Genomic DNA, 22,796 nt, shown 5'->3' on the forward strand with positions numbered 1-22,796 from the left:
AGTACAACTCGGTGAGCAAACTCAGAGAGTAAATAAAGAGCCAGTTAGTCAGTATTTTCAATGTTGTAGGTCAAACAATGCATTGGAACTCCCCATATCCACGTTATGTAACACAAGCTGACAGCATGTAAGCCTGTGAACATAGCTGGCTCTGGCCCTTCCCAGCCTCTAGGAAAACATGGCCAGTACCACAAAGGCAAAGGCAGCTGACTTGGTCTCTTTAAAAAGCCAGAGTCGTTGGGGAAAAACAGCTAGTTGCAATGTGTGAAACGTGAGTGTGCACTTGCATGAGATACCGAGCTGATGAGGGACCTATCAGATCTCCATAGGAATGTTATTTATGTAGAGATGAAGTGTCATGAGGTGTACAACATAAATGTGTTTCAGCAAAGCATATACAGACTGATGACCAGATAAGGCAAATGTGACAAAATGTGCACATTGTTGAACTTGGGTGAGCCTATGGGTGTCTGTTATTCTATTCTTGCAACTTTTCTGTTTGTTGAAAGCTTTCAAAACCTGGGGGTTGGGAGTGGACACTCCTAGCTCTGCCCTCTGAGTTCCTGACCTCAGGCAGAATACTGTATCTTTCTTTGTCTCTGTTTCCTCAACTATCAAATTGGGATGACAGTTACAGGATTGTATGTATTGAGATAAAGTGTTGAGAACAAATGAGCTGGGTGTGATGGTGGGCGCTTGTAGTCCCAGCTACTCGGGAGGCTGAGGCAGGAGAATCGCTTGAACCCAGGGGGCGGAGGTCGCAGTGAGCCGAGACAGCACCACTGCACTCCAGCCTGGGTGACAGAGCAAGACTTCATCTCAAAAAAAAAAAAAAAAATAGTGTTGAGAACAGCCCCTGCTGTCATTAGTTCCTGTAAATGGGCCTGACACCGTCCCTGCTGGTAATGAGAAGTGTGTGTTTACTGTCTAACACCCAGGAAGTGCCCACGCCATTCTCTTTCTTCCACAGAATCACACTGTTGTGATCTCTCACACTTCACCAGTGAGAATTAAGGCTTTGAGAAACAAAAAGTGATCACCGTGAAAAGAAGGAGAGACCCCTTATTTTGTCTTCTTTTTTTTAATTCTCCAAACTGCTTCAGAAGAGTACCTTATTTTATTAATTAATTAATTATTTTTTGAGACAGGGTCTCAATGTCAGCTCAGCGCAACTTCTGCCTCCCAGGTTCAAGTGATTCTCCTGCCTCAGCCTCCTGACTAGCTGCGATTACAGGTGCCCACCACCACCCCTGGCTAACTTTTGTATTTTTAGTAGAGACAGGGTTTCACCATATTGGCCAAGCTGGTCTCAAACTCCTGGCCTCAAGTGATCTGCCTGACTCAGCCTCCCAAAGTATTGGGATTACTGACAAGAGCCACCGCCCCCAGCCTAGTCCCTTGTGTTAAAAGTGAGGTTTACTTTAACAAGTTTCACCTTTCAGTAGGGCTGTTCATTTCTTCCTAGTTTTTGTAAACAGACACCAGAAAACAACCACATGTACTACAGCAAGACTGGTATTCTCAAGTGCTACTTTAGAAATGTATACCTGTATTGCAAAGATATTTTTCCCTTAATACCTTACAAATAACACCTAGCTTCTTTAAGAGATGTAGAGAAAGCATTGTTCCAAATTCAAGTACCTGCTTACCTCTGGGGGTGAGGAGAGGAGGACCACACGTGGTTCCGTCTTTATTGCTAAGGATTTCTTATGCCAGGTAATAGGTACATGGTGCTAAAATAACATTTTCAGAAAAAGGTAAAATCATGACTGTCATACAGATATAAAAGTAATATTCAAAAAATGTATTTTACTTATGAGGGAACCAGGGAAATGTTATAACTGGTTCAAAGGAAAAGCGAAAAGGGCACAGATTATATGCAATCAACAAATGTTGAGCTGAATTGCAAATGACGGCAACATTGGTGTTTGCACAGGGAGGAGGAGGTCAATTCAGTCACCACTAGACAGGACAGCACTTGCACCTCTGTTACCTACAATTTAGAAAGAGTTGCAAGAATGAACAGGGCCATAGCTCGATGCTACGAGTCTTGCCTTGCAAACACCCTTCACTCTTGTGTGAGTCTGGCACAACACCCATCCCCAAGATTAATAACCATGCCAGCCGCTCTAGCAGCTCTTAACAAATGATGACGCTGGGGAGAAAGGAAACAAGAGGCTGACTGTGCTCTTTTATGTTCCCACCCCAGTCCCAAACGGACAGCAATTCTAGCCAATGCTGTCTTTTCCCCTAATAAATTAACTCTCCTATGCTGTAAAATGATTATTCTTTCCGCACATCTCCCAGACTAGTCATGCGAGAGGATGTCCTCAAATTGTTCCCTAAAAAAGAAATAGGTGCCCCTGAGAGTTGTTCAACATACCTCTAACCAGACAGCACACCATGCCCCGCTTTCCGTTACAAGAAGAGGCACACTGCTTACCAGGCAGCGCTCCCACCTGAGTCCTGGTTCGTCCACTATCGCCCTCCCAAACATTTTGTTCTTGTAATTATTCCCTTTCTTTCCTTCACCAAATTCACCTCGCTGAGGTTACCATTGCATAAAAACATGCTTTAATATCTGTCCCAGCTTTTAAAACTAAGGAGTTGAGTCACACAAAGTATTTTCTCTGACCACACTGGAATTAAGTTATAAATCAATAGCAAGATAGCCAGAAAATCCAAAAAATAGTTGGAAACCAAAAAAATACACTTTCAAACACCCTTAGTCAAAAATATATCAAAAGTTAAGAAAAATAAAAATAAAAATTTTTTAAACAGATACTGATAGTTAAATTCAAAAGTATTTTGAACTGAATGAAACTGAAAACATATCAATGTTTGTGGGATGGCACTAAAGCAGTACTTAGAGGGAAATTTATACTACTTAACACCTACACTAGAAAAGAACTATCTCGCCGGGCGCGGTGGCTCAAGCCTGTAATCCCAGCACTTTGGGAGGCCGAGACGGGCGGATCACGAGGTCAGGAGATCGAGACCATCCTGGCTAATACGGTGAAACCCCGTCTCTACTAAAGAATACAAAAACTAGCCGGGCGACAAGGCGGGCGCCTGTAGTCCCAGCTACTTGGGAGGCGGAGGCAGGAGAATGGCGTGAACCTGGGAGGCGGAGCTTGCAGTGAGCTGAGATCCGGCCACCGCACTCCAGCCTGGGCGACAGAGCCAGACTCCGTCTCAAAAAAAAAAAAAAAAAAAAAAAAAAAAAAAAAAAAAAAGAAAGAACTATCTCAGCCGGGCGTGGTAGCTCACGCCTGTAATTCCAGCACTTTGGGAGGCCGAGGCCGGCGGATCACCTGAGGTCGGGAGTTCGAGACCAGCCTGACCAATATAGAGAAACCCCATCTCTACTAAAAATACAAAATCAGCCGGGCATGGTGGCACATGCCTGTAATCCTAGCTACTAGGGAGGCTGAGGCAGGAGAATCCCTTGAACCCGAGAGGCAGAGGTTGCTGTGAGCCAAGATCACGCCATTGCACTCCAGCCTGGCCAACAAGAGCCAAACTACGTCTCAAAAAAAAAAAAAAAAAAGACCTATCTCAAACAATGACCTCTAATTTCTAGTAAGAAACTAGAATAAGAGCAAATGAAACCCCAAATGAGCAGATGAAAGGAAATAAAGATCAGAACAAAAATCAATATAATCAGAAGAAAGCAATAAAGATAAAAAAAAAAAAAGTGCTAAACCTCTAGCCAGACAGATAAGAAAAAGAAAAAAAAAAAAATGAAAGACACAGATTACCAATGTCAGGAATGAGAAATAGCATCATTATGATTAATAAAAAGATAATAAGGGGTTGGGCACAGTGACTCACACCTAAAATCCCAGCACTTTGGGAAGCCGAGGCGGGTGGATCACCTGAACTCAGGAGTTCAAGTCTAGCCTGGCCAACAGGGTGAAACCCCATCTCTACTAAAAATACAAAAACTAGCCAGGCATGGTGGCTGGTAATCCCAGCTACTCTGGAGGCTGAGGCAGGAGAATCGCTTGAACCCGGAAAGCAGAGGTTGCAGTGAGCCAAGATCATGCCACTGCACTCCAGCCTGGTCAACAGAGTAAGACTCTGTCTAAAAAACAAACAAACAAAAAAGATAAGAGCATATTACTAACAATCTCATATCATTGGAAGTAACAACTTACATAAAATGTACACATTTATTAATATTTAGAAAAACATTCAACTCACTGAAGAAGCAATGGAAAACCTGAATAGCTCTATGTCTGTAAAGCGAAATATCAAACACTCTCTGGAAAGAAAGAAATACTGGTTGGGGCATAAAGGGAACCACACCCAGCAGGTGCCCAGCTATTGACTTGACTTTGATAGAGAAAGTGGACTCAGGGTGGCAGGGCACAGGCAGTTCAGCCAGATCTGCTTGAGTAAAGCGGAGTCATGATGAGACGGTAGCTCTCTGCTAATCTCGGAGTCACTAATCAAACACACTCAGATCAAACACGTGGGTTACAGTGAAGAAGATGAATGAAGGAGTCCAACTGACTGTCCATACATGGACACACCTTTGGCAATTCGTTTGTTTTATGGGTACACGTCTCATGGGGAGATGCCATATATTTTAACTATTAACTGTGACTTTGGATAAAACAAAAATGTAGATACTTTTAGCAAACAGGGGTTATATAACAATTAGAGAAAACATTCGAATAAATGGCTTACGGCGTAGTAGGAGTTTCAAAAACATTCTCTCCCATTTGAGGGCATACTAGGAACCACACAGAGATTGCCTGCCCATGCCTGGAAGTCTAATTACAGGACATCTTTTTTCTCTAATTCTTAAGTTTCAGTTTCTGTTAAGCAAGAAGGGGATCTAACTGCTAACTAAAGCAGTTAGTGTGTAAATAATTTCATTGCATCTTAAGATAAAGCAAACATCTGCATTTTGCAGTGGGTGATGGGTGCACAACCAAGAAAATTACTTGGCACATGTTTTCCTCCCTTTGGGATTCTCCCAAAATAGTTTTAATTCAATTGTCACCTGTCTCAGGCCCCCTACTGACCCATCACCATCCAGTTTTGCTTTCAGGGAGGCAGACTTCTTAGCCCTGCAAAGCATTGCTTGGCTCAGCTAGGATCAAAAGAGGAATGTGTCTTGGCATGACACAATACACAGCTCATGGAGAGGGTAGACCCGGGAGTCAGGGCATTATAAAACTTTCTGGAACATTCAGCCCCTCCGGAGTTGCAGCTCTGGAACGCAGAACTTAGTTCTGCTAAACAGCCTCAAACCAGCTATGCTGGCCTGCAACCATGAGGCACCTTCAGGCTGGAACAATTCGGAGAATTGACATCTCTGTACACACAGGTCTCAATACCACTTCTAATGTGTACAAGGTGTTAGTCTCAGATAAACAGTACTGGGCATGTTGGCTGCAAACAAAGTAGCATCGGGTGGAGCACACGGAGGTACAAGGGAAAGAGGAGTTGCTCATGACACGGAGTCAGAATCCATGCCTTCCCTTAGCTGGGCTACTTACTCGGATCTCCATAATCCCAATATAGGTGAGAAGGTGTCTATACCCTGTGAAGTATAATTTTGGCAGAACAAGGTACATTTCTTAGGATATGGACTATCCCAGGAAGTCCATCCCTCACAAGGATTTACCATTCAGAACTGCCCAGTCCTGACACTAAAAGACAACAAAGGAGATTTAGGGTCACACTAGCTATTGCAGAAAGTCAGCCCCTAACTTGTAATCACAATTCTATAACTTTACGTCATCTATGCCATAATTCCCATTTTGGGGAACAGTAATAGATTGAAGACGGGCTGCCAGGAAGATATGTCCATGCGTCAGAATCTATGAATATTTTCTTTGGAAGAAAGATTTTTGCAAATGTAATTCAGGATTTCAAGCTGAGCTTATCCTGGATGATCTGGGTAGGCCCTAAATCAATGACAAGTGTCTTTTTACAAAACAGAGAGAGACAAGGCAGGCATATGAAGACAGGTTGATTGGAGGGATGTGGCCAAAGACCCAAGCCAAGGAAAGCCTGCAGCCCACAAAAAGCTGGAAGAGTCAAGAAACGATTTCCCTCTAGAGACTTTGGAGGGAATGTGCCTATACTCACAGCTTGATTGCAGACTTCTGGCCTCCAGAACCGTGAGAGTAAATCTCTGTTGTAAGTCACCAAGTTTGGGGTTATCTGTTTCATTTTGTTTTGTTTTTTGAGACAAAGTCTTGCTCTGTTGCCCAGGCTGGAGTGCAGTGATGCGATCTCGGCTCACTGAAACCTCTGCCTCCTGGGTCCAAGTTCAGGAGCAGCTGGGACTACAGACACGCACCACCACGCCCGGCTAACTTTTGTATTTTTGTAGAGACGGGGTTTCACCATGTTAGCCAGGCTGGTCTCCAACTCCTGACCTCTAGTGATCCACCTGCCTTGGCCTCTCAGACTGCTGGGATGACAGGCATGAGCCACCACGCCTGCCCGGATGTGTTATGGTGGCCCTAGGAAAGAGAAACCAAAATCCCAACGTAAGCAGATATCCTGTGACTGAAATTAACCCTCCAACAACTTCCCACTCTGGCCTTACCTAACATAAACCTCTCTGCTCATTCATACAGACAGCCTTCCAAGTTTTATCCAGTTCTCTGGAGCCTAGAAGCAAAAACCTATGACAACCTTTTTCTTGATCCAGCAGCAAAGACCCATCCACCTCGTCTCAGAGCAGCAGTAGCAATAGCAGCTGTGTGCCTGAAGCCCTCTGTCGCCTTACCCCTGGAGCCTCCTTTAACATAGTGGGCCCTCCAGCTGCACAATTTTTGCTTCTCACTGAAAATAGTCAACCTGGTTCACCTCCCAAGACATTAGAACGAGATCTCAAATGCCTAGAACAACTGACTGCTGTACATGCCTTCACATTTTTGTTCCTTACATACCTTTGTTTTTATTTACCTTTGTTCCTTATTTACCTTTGTCCCCGCCCCCCCCACTTTCTCTGCTGGTTTAAGGTTCTGGATTGCAAATAGCTACTTGTTATCTCCTAACTATATCACCTGTGTGGGCCCCGTTCCTAATACTGCCTTTGTACCCCTTGTGGCTCCATGGCTTAAACCTAATTTAACCAACCATTGGAAGTATGTCCACATTTGATATGTTTTGCTATGTCCTCACCCAAATCTCATATCAATAATCCTCCCAGTGCTGGAGGTGGGTCCTCGTGGGAGTGATTGGATCATGGGGGCAGGTTCTCATGAATGGGTTAGCACCATCCCCCCCAGTGTTGTCTTGTGATAGAGTTCTCATGAGATCTGGCTGTTTAAAAGTGTGCAGCCCCTCCTCCCTTTCTCTCTTCCTTCTACTCTAGCCATGTAAGTTGTACCTGCTTACCCTCTGCCTTCCGCCAGGATTGTAAATGTCCTGAGGCCTCCCCAGCCATGCTTCCTGTATAGCCTGTGGAACTGTGAGCCAATTGAACTTCTTTTATTTGTAAGTTACCCAGTCTCAGGAATTGCTTTATAGCAGTGAGAGAATGGACTGATACAACATCCCTTGGGGCATTTCCCAGTTTCCATTAGTACTGATCCCTTGTAGTGAATTGGTTGTGTAAATGGCAAATACTATAACAAGCCAGATGGCCAAAAACTGAGTACTCTTTATAAGGTCATGCAAAAAAATGGGAATTTTCTGTCTTGGTTAAAATGAAACTTGGGTATCCTTTCATAGAAATTAGCACTTCAACCACACTTACTAATAGAGCTTAGTAAGTAACCAACTGATGTGGGACTAACTGTACAAGTGGAAGATTCTTCTCTTACACAGATGCTTTAAGGAAGGTTTCTACTTATGCTTAGTCTCCTTGACTATGGAACTATGTGCTGATGTCTACATCTCACTGCCTGGTACTGGAATAGACTTGTGTTGACTTGTGTCAAAGCTGTAGGACAGTTATACAACATCATGGGGTATTTTGGCCAACAGTGGAACGTTGGGTGGCGTCCAGTGACTGAGAGTGGATTTATGCTACAAAAGCTAATTGGCTACTGCCCACAAATCAGACAGAGACTTGCCAACCCAATAAGCTGATGCCAACTATCAGGAAAGTTCCTGATATTTCTCTGGGTCCCTTTGGCCCATTGATTTCCCTTCATTAAAAAAAAAAAAAAAAGTCTTCAAATCTCTTAATTCAAGATAAAGAAGCCAGGCATGGTGACTCATGCCTATATTCCCTGCACTCTGGGAGGCTGGGACAGGAGGATTGCTTGAGGCCAGGAGTTCAAGACCAGCCTGGGCAATATAGTGAGATCCCATCTCTACAAAAAAATTAAAAAATTAGCTGACCATAGTGGCACATACATGTAGTCCCAACTGCTGGGGAGGTTGAGACAGGAGGATCCCTTGAGCCTGGGAGTTTAAGGCTGCGGTGAGCTATGATCATGCCCCTGCACTCCAGCCTGGGCAACAGAGCAAGACACTGTCTCAAAAAAAAAAAAAAAAAAGAGAAAAGAAAAGAAAATATGAGCTTCAATTTAAAACCCTAAATCTTAACCTTTGAGGAACAATTCCATGCTGCTTTATTCTGTCTTCAGGCATACGTATTTCACACTTTAAAGAAGGCCCAAAAAGTGGCTCAAAAAACCCTGCGTGCCTTGGTTCAGAGACTGACAGAGAACTAGGGAGTGTAATTAAAGCCAGAGGTCTCCTTGCCTAAGAAATTCACAGGACTGGATTGACAGTGGGTTAAAAAGAGTCATTCTAGACATACTACTGCCTTCTCAAGGCAGAACAGGCACCATCTTAGAGAACGTTAAACTTCTATCCTACAGTCTTTTCTATGATCTTTAATATTATAGAGATCTGGGAAATAAAGACATTAGAAAATTCAGCAATCTGGGCTGGGTGCGGTGGCTCACGCCTGTAATCCCAGCACTTTGGGAGGCCCTGGTGGGCAATCACCTGAGGTCAGGAGTTCAAGACCAGCCTGTCCAATATAGTGGAACCCTGTCTCTACTAAAAAAAAACAAAAGTTAGGAGATAACACCTGGCTAATTGTGTATTGTTTTTAAGTATAGATGGAGTTGTGCAAGACTGTAGCCCCAGCTCCTTGGGAGGTTGAGGCAGAAGAATCACTTGAACCTGAGAGGTGAAGGTTGCGGTGAGCCTAGATCGCACCACTGCACTCCAGCCTGGGCAACAGATCGAGACTCCATCTCACAAAAAAAAAAAAGAAAAAAGAAAATTCAATAATCTGGTCGATAGTCCCACATCCAGTTCTTTGGGCTCTTCAAACAGAGCAGATAGTATCAGCTTTCTTGGCTTAAATTGTGCCAATTTGGTTCCTGGCTGAGAAGTAGACGACAAAGTTCTTCAGTGTTGCAGTGATCAAACATGTACTTCTACAGAATCATAAATGTTGCCACACAGTCGCTATTTTATCAATGATCTTATTGAAAAAAACAAGAAGACCTAATATCTATTGAAACTGAAGTGACTTCCAGCCATGAATACTTCATCCAGTGCTGTAGGTCAAAGATGTTTTCTCTTCCATAGATGTGGTTGAAATATGATTCAAAAATTATGTCTCAGTAATAGAAAAGTGAAGAAATTATAACTTGTCAAGCAGATTATATAGAGACCACAAACTTAAAATCCAGATAGACTGGTTCAAATTCAAACACCTTGAGTGTCAGTTTGTTTGGTGGAGTCATGTTTTAGAAAGATAAGCTCATAAACGGTTCAAATACAAACAACTTTAGCACCACTCCTAGTTTATAAATTCTGGCCAGCCACAATTTAAACCTCAATTATGAACTTCTGCTCCAAGATCACCCTATGACTAACCATCCAAACATAAAACCTCGTGTCTCAAGACCCTGGGGGAGTCTATCGGGTGGAATTATTCAGCCAGTGGCTCCCTTGCCTAGTAAGCTTCTAATGAAGTTAACTTTTTTTTTTTTTAATAATAATCAGGTTTTTCTGGTGGTCTTATACGAGTCTTTGAAAGCTGACTGTGTACTATTCAGGAAGCAGTAAAGAAGCCTTTTTATACCCTTGAACTCACCTTCTTTCATACTGTTTATAGTCAATGATTCTGGGATAGATAATAAAAGAATAGAGAAGTTGTTTGTTCAAATTACGTATTGCCTTACTTTCCTCAATCTCCAACAAGATCCTGCCACACAACCCAAAACTCAGAAGCACAACTGCAGTAAGCCAGTACCAGTGAAGGAAGTAAGCTGCTTCTCCAGGTAGTGCTAGAGAAAGTGTCAAAACCATTGGCCATGTTGAAATCATCCATGCAAAACCATGTTAAGTTGGAGATGTGACAGTGAGTTAGTATAACATTTGCTGGGGCCAGGCACCGTGGCTCATGCCTGTAATCCCAGCACTTTGGGAGGCCGAGGCAGGTTGATCACCTGAAGTCAAGAGTTCAAAACCAGTCTGGCCAACATGGCAAAATCTTGCCTCTACTAAAAATACAAAAACTTAGCCGAGCCTGGTGGCACACCTGTAATCCCAGCTACTTGGGAGGCTGAGGCATAAGAATCACTTGAACCTGGGAGGCAGAGGTTGCAATGAGCCGAGATCACACCACTGCACTCTAGCCTGGGCAACAGAGTGAAGCTGTGTTGCAAAAAACAAACACACACACACACACACAATTTGCAAAACACATAACTTCAAAGAGTAGCTCTTCAAGTCACTACTCCCATCTCTCTATGCCATGTGATATCACCTGCTTTCTCACTGGTTGAGGGTTTGGTGGGGGTGGTTACAAGGAAGAACACATCAGGGAGAAGCACCAGAGGTAGCAAGGTCACAAGTGTGGGGACTAGAAGCGTCATCGCTGCTCACATTAGTGCTGCTGGTGCTGGTCCTCACCCCAACCCCATGTCCAAGCTCAGGAGCACTAGAGTTCTGCCGTCCCTCCTGCGCCTCCACTTCATGCTAGAGGCCTTAAAGGACTGCAGCCACTGGAAACACAAACAGGCCCCTGGCAGGGCTGGTCTTTGGACAATTGTGAAAGACACAAAAGAAGACAGCTTCTAGGGGCAGGCGTGGTGGCTCACGCCTGTAATCCCAGTACTTTGGGAGGCCAAGGCAGGTGAGTCATATGAGGTCAGGAGTTCGAGACCATCCTGGCCAACATGGTGAAACCCTGTCTCTACTAAAAATACAAAAATTAGGCCGGGTGCGGTGGCTCACACCTGTAATTCCAGCTACTTGGGAGGCTGAGGTAGGAGAATTGTTTGAACCTGGGAGGTGGAGGTCTAGTTTTATTCCATTGTGGTCAGAAAAGATACTTGATATGATTTATGTTTTTTTTGAATGTCTTCAGACTTGTTTTGTGGCCTAAGATATGGTTCATTCTGGAAAATGTTCTATGTGCTGATGAAAATGTGTATTCTGCAACAGTTGGCTGAAATGTTCTCCTATTGTGAGTTAGACCTATTAGATATAGTGTGTAGTTTAACTCTGGTTGTTTCTTTTTTGATTTTCTATCTGAATAATCTGCACATTAAAAGTCTTCTACTATTATTGTATTTCAGTCTGTCTTTCCCTTTAAATCTATTCATGATTGCTTTATATGCTTGAGGGCTGCAGTGTTGGTTGCATATATGTTTGTAATTGTTACATCTTCTTGCCAAATTGATCCTTTTATCATTATATAGGGACCTTCTTTCATTTTAGTCTTTGATTTGTAGTCTATTTTATCTGATATAACTAGAGCTACTCCTGTTCTTTTTTGGTTTCCAATTGCATGGAATATCTTTTTCCACACCTACACTTTCAGTCCAAGTGTGTCTTTATAGGTAAAGTGGGTTTCTTTTTGGTAAGAAGACCCAATTTATAGGTAAAGTGGGTCTTATTTCTTGATCCTTTCAGCCTCTCTATGCCTTTTAATTGGAGAACTGAGTCCATTTATGTTGTTTCATTACTGACAAGTAAGAACATACTACTGCCATTATGTTGGTTGTCTTCTGGGTGTTTTGTAACTCCTCTCTTCTTTTCTCACTGTCTTCCTTTGTGGTTAAGGTATTTCCTCTGGAAATATGTTTTTGTTCATTGCTGTTTATTTCTGGTGAATTTATTATAGGTTTTTGTGTTGTGGTTAACATGAAGCTTACAAAAAACATCTTAGAGGCCAGGTGCGGTGGCTTATGCCTGTAGTCCCAGCACTTTGGGAGGCTGAGGTGGGTGAATCACGAGGTCAGGAGTTCGAGACCAGCCTGGCCTACATGGTGAAACCCCATCTGTACTAAAAATATGAAAATTAGTCAGGCATGGTGGCAGGTGCCTGTAACCCCAGCTGCTCAGGAGGCTGAGGCAGGAGAATCACTTGGGCCTGGGAGGCAGAGGATGCAGTGAGCCAAGATAGCGCCATTGCACTCCAACCTGGGTGACAGAGCAAGACACTGTCTCAAAAAAAAAAAAAAAAAAAAAAGAGATTTCATAGAGCTAGAGCAAGTTATTTTAAAGAGAAGACAACTTAGATCACAAAGAAACAAAAAACAAAAGAAGTTTACATTTTAACTCCATCCCCTTCCACATATTTTGACTTTTAATTGTCTCAATTTATATATTTTATATCACCTCTTAACTAGTTGCTATTGCTATTATTATTTTTTGATAGATTTGTCTTTTGGGTTTCATATGAGAGTGATGAATGGACCGCACACCATACTTATAGCATTAAAATATTCTGGGTCTGTCCATGTACTTAATTGTACTCATGGGTTTTATACCTTCAATTGCTTTCTCTTTTCACATTAATGTTTTTTCTTTCAGATTGAAGAACTCCCTTTAGCATTTCTAAATGCCATGGGCCTAACAGTGGATTCTCTCATAATTCAGTAGTGCTCATTAGCTTATTTTTATATGTAGTAGCTTTAAAGTTTTTGTCTTTCTTTGAGTGAGATTCTCTGCCTCAGATTTGATCCACGGCCATCTTTCTTAAGTTACTAAGGCACACGGTAGGCTTGGCCTCAGCCAGCCCCCAGTGGTACAGCCCATGCCCCCAAGAGTCCCCTAGTCTTCTCCCACATCACACAGGGACACTGGAGTTGTTCCCAGGGTGTATCCTTGGACTGGGTCATTTTCTGTGTTGAGATGACATCATGGCCGGCAAACAAAGACAGTGTTATCTGTTGCTCTTTTTATACGATGCCAAGTACCAGCCTACCCAAGCCTCCATCCTACTGCCAGCCAGCGTGGAAAGGCCTCATTGGCATTCAGCACCAGGCTTCCAGACACTCAAGCAAGCCAACAGTTGCCACCATACCTCACTGCCTGTCCTTTCACACAGAGGAGCAAGGGCAAGTGAGAGCTCATGTTTCCCACCAAGGAAGGGATTTATCAGGCTGTGGAAGAGGGAAAAGCTTAAGAGAAGAAGAGACTAGAAGTTTCCCTCTCTTCCAGTCCCTCATTCACAATCTCTGCAACCTTCAGAGAATGGCTCCTCTGTTCCTGGATGCTGAAGAGTTAGTGGGTGACTGGACATTGCTCAGAGAGCTCGTGGCCGTCTGCCAGCTGCCCTCAGGAGGATCTGGGGCCTGCCAGAGTTAGCTATAAAGGGATGCTGGGTTTTGGAAGGTCCAGTTGGACTTACGAAGATAAAATAAGAAACTTACCCCAAAATCCTTTAAGGCTAAGCTCTTGGATTCTTTTCTTTTCCTTTTCTATTTATTTATTTATTTTGAGACAAGGTGTCATTCTGTTGCTTAGGCTAGAGTGCAGTGGCATGATCATATCTGACTGCAGCCTCAACCTCCCAGGCTCAAGCAATCCTCCTGCCTTAGTTTCTTGAGTAGCTGGGACTACAGGTGTGGGCCACTGTGCCTGGCCATGGGTTTATTTTATTTTATTTTATTTATTTATTTTATTTTATTGTTTATTTTTTTGAGACAGACTGTCACTCTGTCACCCAGGCTGGACTGCAGTGGCATGATCTCAGCTCACTGCAACCTCCACCTCCCAGGTTCAAGTGATTCTCAAACTCCTGATCTCAAATGATTCACCTACCTCAGCCTCCCAAAGTGCTGGGCACCTGGCCCTTGGGTTTACTTTCTAATGCTGGAGGCAGTACGTAAATATGAGTTGTCTATTTAGTTAATTTAACAAACCTCTGTGGTAGGTTAAAAGAAATGCCCTTCTATCCCTGCCAAAAATTTCTATTTCTTTTTTTTTTTTTTTTTTTTTTTTTTGAGGCGGAGTCTCGCTCTGTCGCCCGGACTGGAGTGCAGTGGCCGGATCTCAGCTCACTGCAAGCTCCGCCTCCCGGGTTTACACCATTCTCCTGCCTCAGCCTCCCGAGTAGCTGGGACTACAGGCGCCCGCCACCTCACCCGGCTAGTTTTTGTATCTTTAGTAGAGACGGAGTTTCACCGTGTTAGCCAGGATGGTCTCGATCTCCTGACCTCGTGATCCGCCCGTCTCGGCCTCCCAAAGTGCTGGGAAAATTTCTATTTCTTATCCCCAGGAGCTGTGAACATTATGTATTGATAAAAGAGTTAAATATTACCTTACATGGCAACATGGGATTGAGTTAAGGATTTTTTTTTTTTAGATGGAGTTTCGTTCTGTTGCCCAGGCTGGAGTCCGATGGTGCAATCTCAGCTCACCACAACCTCCACCTCCTGGGTTCAAGCGATTCTCCTGCCTCAGCCTCCTGAGCAGCTGGGATTACAGACATACACCACCACGTCTAGCTAATTTTGTATTTTTAGTAGAGATGGGATTTCTCCACGTTGGTCAGGCTGGTCTTGAACTCCCGACCTCAGGTGATTCACCCACCTCAGCCTCCCAAAGTGCTGGGATTACAGGCATGAGCCACCGTGCCCAGCCGAGTTAAGGATTTTGAAGGAAGAGATTAATCCTGGATTATCTGGGTCAGCTCTAACCACAATCACAGGTATCCTTATAAGGAGAAAGGAAGCAGAGGGCGTTTTTACAGACTAGCAGGGAAAGTGATGTGAAGTCGGAGTCAGAGACGACAGTGATACAGCCACAACCCAAGGACCACCTCCAGCCACCTGCTATAGGAAAAAAAAAACTATCTGGGGAATGTGAGCCCCTTTAAATTATCAGGCCCAGAGAGGCATTTAAAATGTAACACCAGGCCAGGCGAGGTGGCTCACATTTGTAATCCCGGCACTTGGAAGGCCACCTTGGAAGGCCGAGGTGGGTGGATCACTTGAACTCAGGAATTCAAGTCCAGCCTGGGCAATACGATGAAACTTTTTAAACATAAGTTCCAATTTCAAATCATCTCTTTGTGAACACATATGACTGTATGCTTTCAGAAAAAGCCAGGTCACATTGAATGCTTTGCTGCTTAGAAATTTCTTCTGACAGATACTGTAAGTCATCTGTCTCAAGGTCAAAGTTCCACAGATCTCTAAGGCAGAAACAGAATACCACCATCTCTTTGCTAAAGCATAGTGAGAGTGACCCTTGCTCTAGTTCCCAATAAGTTCCTCATCTACATCTGAGACCACCTCAGCATGGACTTCCTTGTCCACATCACTATCAGCATTTTGGTCAAAACCATTCAACAAGTCTCCAGGAAGTTCTAAACTTTCCCACATATTCCTGTCTTCTTCTGAGCCCTCCAAACTGTTCCAACCCAACCTCTGCCTGTTACCCAGTTCCAAAGTTGCTTCCACATTATCAGGTTATCTTTATAGCAGTATCCCACTATCCCAGTACCAATTTCCTATATTAGTCTGTTTTCACACTGCTGTAAAGAACACCCTGAGACTGGATAACTTATAACAAAAGAGGTGTAATTGACTCACAGTTCTGCATGACTGGGAAGGCCTCAGGAGACTTACAATCATGATGGAAGACGAAGAGGAAGCAAGGCATATCTCATATGGTGGCAGGAGAGAGAGCACAAGAGGGGGGAACTGCCAAACACATTTAAACCATCAGATCTCATGAGAACCCACCCACTATCATGAGAACAGCATGGGAGAAACTGCCCCCATGATCCAGTCATCTCCCACCAGGTCCCTCCTCCAACACATAGGGATTACAATTTAAGCTGAGATTTAGGTGGGGACACAGAGCCAAACCATATCAGCGTTCTTATTCATGATTTTATCACATCTTCAGCTTTTGGGGGGACTGATTGTACAACAGGAGGCAAAAATAAGGGCTAAATAAAGGGACACTGTGAACAAGTGCACAATCACAGAGTGGCTGTGACGCCTCCTCCACCACCAGCTACATCTGGGACACACAGTCCCTCAGTGGCTCTCGCTGAGCTCAGAACACCCACAGGCAATTCTACATTCTGCCAACTGCATTTGAACCCACAACTTTAAGCAAATCATTTACAGAAGTGTTTGATTCATGAAAATGAAGATCTTGGCTGGGTGTGGTGGTTGACACCTACAATCTCAACTCCTTGGGAGGGTGAAGCAGGTGGATCGCCTGAGTCCAGGAGTTTGAGACCAGCCTGGGCAACATAGCAAAACCCTGTCTCTACCAAAAATACAAAAGTTAGTCAGGTGTGGTGGCGATAGCAACAGGGGATAGCCAAATGCCTAAGCAGATAGGGATGGGTCCCCCATGAAACCCCACCTCCAAGCCGAAGACAGTTTAAAACCTGAAAGCCAAGCTGCAAGTTCAATCCATGGACTGGATTGAGAGCTTGTCTTCCCCTTTGGCGCACTTTCCTCTGATTAATCCCCACCCTTCTCACCTATTTTACATATATCTACCCTGTCCTAATTGGTTTCCTACACTGCCATGCCCACCTTTGAGTGATGTCTTCACTTTAACCTTTTTCACGTATCCACAAACCAATCAGCACACACTCCCCATTCTGAGTCCATAAAAGGCCCCAGATCCTGTGGAGTTGGGGGTAACTTTCCTACCTTTGAATAGGTGGACCAACCCCGAGTCCTCCCTCTGCTGAAAACCGTTTTCATCACTCAATAAAATTTTTCTCTGCCCTCCTCATCCTTCAACATCCTATGTATCCTCATTCTTCTTGGATGCGGTACAAGAGCTCAGGAACCACCAAACTCAGGTACAAACTATGACACAGACGAGCTGCGGCATGCCAGCATGGCCAAGTGAGGCCTAGGTGGGATATTGCCGGCCAGGGATCCCTGGCTTACAAAGGGATTGAGAAGAAAAATCCTACATCAGCCTATAGTCCCAGCTACTGGGGGAACTGAGACAGGAGGATCACTTGAGCCCAGGAGGTTGACGCTGCAGCGAGCTGTGATTGTGCGATTGCACTCCAGCCCAGGTGACAGAGTGACCACACCTAGCCTGGTAATTTATTTTTAGAGTCCTTATCTCTTAGAGGAACATAGTGACTTTTCTTTTTTATTTGTTGACAGACTCTCACTCTGTTGCCCAGGCTGGAATGCAGTGTCACAATCTTGGCTCACTGCAACCTCTGCCTCCCAGTTTCAAGTGATTCTCATGTCCCAGCCTCCTAAGTAGCCGGGATCACAGGCTTGTGTATTTTTGTATTTTTAGTAGAGAGAGGTTTTCCACTGTTGGCCAGGCTGGTCTCGAACTCCTGGCCTCAAGTGATCTGCCTACCTTGGCCTCCCAAAGTGCTGGGATTATGGGCGTAGGCCACTTGCACCTTGCCCATGGTGAATATTTGTGGAGGAAATAAGATATCTTTGGGTTCCCAGTGTTCCACTGTCCCAGTTGGTGGGCAGTAACTGAACCAAGATGCTGTGGAATCTACTGGCTGTTTATCAGATTGCCCAGAGGACCATAAGCACTGCTTTTTGTAGGTATTTTGAACATAAAGTTCCAGAAAAGCAAAAGCTGCTTCAGGAGGATAATGGAATTCCAGTACATTTAAAGGGTGGGGTGACTGATACCCTCCTCTACAGAGTAACCATGGTTCTTAGAGTTGGTGGGATGGCAAATGCCATAAATCTGCTGGCCATGACTTCCTTTCCCAAGAAGCAACACTGACTTCGGTTATCCCAGCAATCACTTGGTTCAATTTCATCGAGCTCTATATGGACCAATTATCTGAGCTCTTCTTTGGGTATCAATATTTATTGACTTATACTTACCATCACCAATAAAGCAGTTTTTACCACAGGGGGTGGGAGATGTCTCTGATTTTAGAACAAATCTGTGGGGTGAAGAATGTGGGAGTGAAGGGAGACATTCATGAAACAAGACCATCAGTGTGTTAATTGCTGAAGCCAGGATGATGGGGGATTTTGCTTATATAAAAGCAAAATGAATAGATTATTCTCAGATTTCCATAATAACATTGCTAAAAATGAGCCATTCATCAAAGAAAATTGTACTAGTTGGCCAATTTGCCAAGAATACTTTCTTTTATTAAACTTATCTCAGTGAAACAGCTGAGTCAACAGTAATTAGACCAGTCCTTGACTTCAGTCAAAATATGATAAGAGGGTAAAGGTCTAAAAACATGGCCTTTCATTTTCTATAGATATGAGGGAGGAAGGCAAGGAGAGTCCAACTGTCCCCTACTGCCCAGTTCCAAAAGATCTGATGTGCAAGTCTCAGGAAAGCAGTCTCCCAGGTCACTGCCGAGAGCCTCGACTGCAAGAGAGTTGACTCCAAGCTTGCAGTTTGGGAAGCCATCTGACTTTGAGGAATCTGAGACTCTAGGTTTAAAAATATATATATATATATATGATGAATTCTTAAGATGTTTAGGCATGTTTTTAGGAAGAATATTATCAGATGGCAAGAGGATATCTGCATAGCAGAACTGCAAAAATGGGAAGTGTGGGCAAGAAACTACCAAGCAAACAATTGATATGGTGAACTAATATATTGATGACTTCTATATACCAAAGAAGCTGCATAAACAAAAGAAAAAACAAACAAGTATAGAGAACATTTATAGCCTCATGAATAGGACTTAATATCCTTGATAATAGAAAGACCTTTGACAAATCAGTAAGCAAAGAGGGACTGTGGTAGAAATGATGAATTAGCACTGAAAACTCATGCCCACCTGCTACACGCCTTCCTGCACCTACAAACGCCAGAAAGGTAAAGAAGCTCTATACATCAGCTGTCATTAAGTAACAAACCACCCCCAAAAAACTTAGTGGCTTAAAACGGCAACAATTTATGATCTCTCAAGAGTCTGCAGCCATCTCATCTAAGCTAGGTGTACCCACAGGTCTGTGGTTGCTTGTGGAGCAGTTCATCTAGGTTGAGCTTAGCTGGATATGGCTCTAATCCATATGGTTCAATCTCTTTCAGGGACAGCAGGCTAGCCCAGGTATGTTCTCATCATAGCACTGGCAGGGGTATAAGAATAGCAAGCCTCAGCTGGTAGTAGTGGCTCACACCGATAATCTCAGCGCTTCGGGAGGCCAAGGCGGGCAGATCACTTGAGGTCAGGAGTTCGAGCTAGCCTGGCCAACATAGTGAAACCCCATCTCTACTAAAACTACAGAAATTAGCCAGGCGTGGTGGCGCGCACCTTAATCCCAGCTATTCAGGAGGCTGAAGCAGGAGAAGCACTTGAACCAGGGAGGCAGAAGTTGCAGTGAGTTGAGACTTCACCACTGTACTCCAGCCTGGGTGACAGAGCAAGACTCTGTCTATTTTTTCTTTTTCTTTTTCTTTTTTTTGAGACGGAGTCTCTCTCTGTCGCCCAGGCTGGAGTGCAGTGGCCAGATCTCAGCTCACTGCAAGCTCCGCCTCCCGGGTTCCCGCCATTCTCCTGCCTCAGCCTCCCAAGTAGCTGGGACTACAGGCGCCCGCCACCTCGCCCGGCTAGTTTTTTGTATTTTTTTAGTAGAGACGGGGTTTCACCATATTAGCCAGGATGGTCTCGATTTCCTGACCTTGTGATCCGCCCGTCTCGGCCTCCCAAAGTGCTGGGATTACAGGCTTGAGCCACTGCGCCCGGCCAAGACTCTGTCTAAAAAAAAAAAAAAAGCCTCAACACACTCACTTTCCAAGACTAGGTATCACATCTACCAATAAGTCACTCACTAAAGCAAGTCATCGTAGGGGAGAGAGAAAAAAACTTGACCCCCTCAGGTTCAGTGGCTGGGGCCCTGCAAATTAGAGTGACAAAAGACAGGAGAAAAGGTTTATCATTACATATGCATATAGAGGTCTTCATAAAAAAGTGAAGACCCAGGCCAGGGCGCCCTGACTCACACCTGTAATCCCAGCACTTTGGGAGGCTAAGGCAGGCAGATCCCCTGAGGTCAGGAGTTTGAGACCAGCCTGGTCAACATAACCCTGTCTCTACTGAAAATGCAAAAATTATCCAGGCCTGGTGGTGCATGCCTGCAGTCTCAACTCCTTGGAGACTGAGGCACGAGAATCACTTGAACCCGGAAGTGGAGGTTTCAGTGATCCAAGATCGTGCCACTGCACTCAAGCCTGGGCAACAGAGCAAGACTCTGTCTCAAAAATAAATTAATAAATAATAAATAAATAAATAAATAAAAGAATAGGGCCGGGCGCGGTGGCTCAAGCCTGTAATCCCAGCACTTTGGGAGGCCGAGACGGGCGGATCACGAGGTCAGGAGATCGAGACCATCCTGGCGAACACGGTGAAACCCCGTCTCTACTAAAAATACAAAAACTAGCCGGGTGAGATGGCGGGCGCCTGTAGTCCCAGCTACTGGGGAGGCTGAGGCAGGAGAATGGCGTAAACCCGGAGGCGGAGCTTGCAGTGAGCTGAGATCCGGCCACTGCACTCCAGTCCGGGCGACAGAGCGAGACTCCGCCTCAAAAAAAAAAAAAAAAAAGAATAGAAAAGCAAAGACCCAAAGAAGCAATTAGACCCAGAATATACACGATTTTATCAAAGAATGATAAATTGTGGAAACACGACACGACAAAGGAAAGAGTTTTGAGCTTCTATGGGGCAGTAAGTTGTGGGAAGGTAAATATATGGCGGAAAGTAATAGAAGATAAGGGTTATTTTGGTAAGGTTTATTTGCAGACTCTTCCCAGTGCATATCTTTCATGGCCATAAAACCCACAACAGTAAGCCACCTAGCCAGTGGAGAGAAGAAGCTCTCCTCCATAAGGAAAGGTCCTAAAACTGCTCAGGGATGGAGAGGCAACCTGGCTGGACCTGGCCTTCCCCCACACAGGGCACTGGCATACCCCACACAGGCATGTGACTGAGGTCATCTTGTACCCTCCAGCCAACCCCAGCCAGCAATAAATATCACCAAGGAATTCCAATGAACACCACATGAAGCAAAAGAACTGGTTATCTATGTCCTGCCCAAATTCCCTGATCCACAGAAGCATAAGAATAGTTGTCATTTTAAGCCAATACATTTTGGGGTAATTTGTTACATAGTAACGGACAGCTAGAACCCCTGACCAATATAACTCTTAGTAGGAAATGGGCAAATATCTTAAACAGATAATTCACATTAGAAGAAATATAGACTACTGAGAATATGGAGAAACTGTGTCCCAAATTCATTATTAATAATAAAGAATAAACGGAAACAAATAGACTATGTGTCAACTTGAGAAGTTTGTGTTTTTGTTTTTAATACCTGGTATTTGCAAAACTGTGGGTAGAAGTGCTATTTTCTTATACTCCTGATGCTATGGTCTGAATTTTTGTTCCCTCTAAAACTCATGTTAAACCGAGGCAGGTGGATCACTTGAGTTCAGGAGTTTGAGACCAGCCTGGCCAACATGGTGAAACCCCGTCTCTACTAAAAATACAAAAACTAGCTGGATATGGTGGCAGGTACCTGTTATCTCAGCTGCTCAGGCAGCTGAGGCAGGAGAATCACTTGAACCCAGATAGCAGAGGTTGCAGTGAGTTGAGATCATGCCACAGCACTTTAGCCTGGGTGACAGAGCAAGACTCCATCTCAGAAAACAAAACAAAACAAAACAAAAACCAAAAAACTTAACCCCCAACGTGGCAGTATTGAGAGGTGGGGCCTCTAAGAGGTGATTGGTTCATGGCCCTGTGCCACGAGTGGATTAATCCATTCATGGACTAATGGGTTATCACAGGAGTAGGACTGGAAGCTTTATAAGAGGAAAAGGGACCTGAGCTAGCATGCTCACCCAACTCAGGACTCTACAGAGAGTCTCCACCAGCAAGTAGGCAGATGCACCCCTTTGACCTTGTGCTTCCCAGCCTCCAGAACTATAAGAAATAAATTGGTTCTTTATAAATTACCCAGTTTCAGATACTCTCTTATAAGCAATGGAAAATGGATTAAGATACCTGACTACGAATATGTCTGGTTCTTTTTTTTTTTTTTTTTTTTTTGAACAGGGTCTCACTCTATAACCTAAGCCTGGAGTACAGTGGACACAGTCACAGCTCACTGCGGCCTCAAACTCCTGGGCTCAAGGGATCCTCCCATCTCGGCACCCAGCGTAGATGGAACTACAGGCACACACCTCCACACTCGCCTATTTTTTTTAACTTTTTGCAGCAATGGAGGTCTTACTATATTGTCTAGACTGATCCGAAACTCCTGGCCTCAAGCAATCCTCTTGCCTTGGCCTTCTTTAAGCACTGGGATTGCAAGTGTAAGCCACCATCCCTGGCCCAAATATAAGGCTTTATGAAGAGTTTTCTCAACAGGCTTCAGCAGCCTTAGTTTTTTTTATATATACATATATACACTGTGACTGTTAATTCTACTTCTAGGAGTTTATCCTCCCCCAGAAACAATCAGATGTGCATAATGCTTTACAGACACAATAATCCCTGATACACAATTAACCAGAGGAGAAAACTGGACACAACTTGAGAGTCCAAAAATATAGCAGTCATTAAATTGTGGCACGTCACACAATGAAGTATTTTGCCAATATTA

The 22,796-nt window shown here is 44.1% G+C and overlaps 1 protein-coding gene across 1 annotated transcript; it reads left to right on the forward strand.

The window, feature by feature from the left end:
* Positions 1-17,542: 17,542 nt before the first annotated feature.
* LOC117095749 (cytochrome c oxidase subunit 7A2, mitochondrial-like) lies at positions 17,543-17,937 on the forward strand. The gene has a single exon (XM_033232423.1). The coding sequence runs from the start codon at positions 17,686-17,688 to the stop codon at positions 17,935-17,937; it is 252 nt and encodes an 83-aa protein (XP_033088314.1). The 5' UTR covers positions 17,543-17,685.
* Positions 17,938-22,796: the final 4,859 nt, after the last annotated feature.

The sequence above is a fragment of the Trachypithecus francoisi genome, unplaced genomic scaffold, assembly GCF_009764315.1.
Source record: "Trachypithecus francoisi isolate TF-2019V2 unplaced genomic scaffold, Tfra_2.0 Lachesis_group14, whole genome shotgun sequence".
NCBI classification, from domain to species: domain Eukaryota; kingdom Metazoa; phylum Chordata; class Mammalia; order Primates; family Cercopithecidae; genus Trachypithecus; species Trachypithecus francoisi.

What these genes read in the sequence shown, in the direction of transcription:
- LOC117095749 (XM_033232423.1), top strand. Translation starts at nt 17,686, where the DNA reads ATGCTGTGGAATCTACTGGCTGTTTATCAGATTGCCCAGAGGACCATA.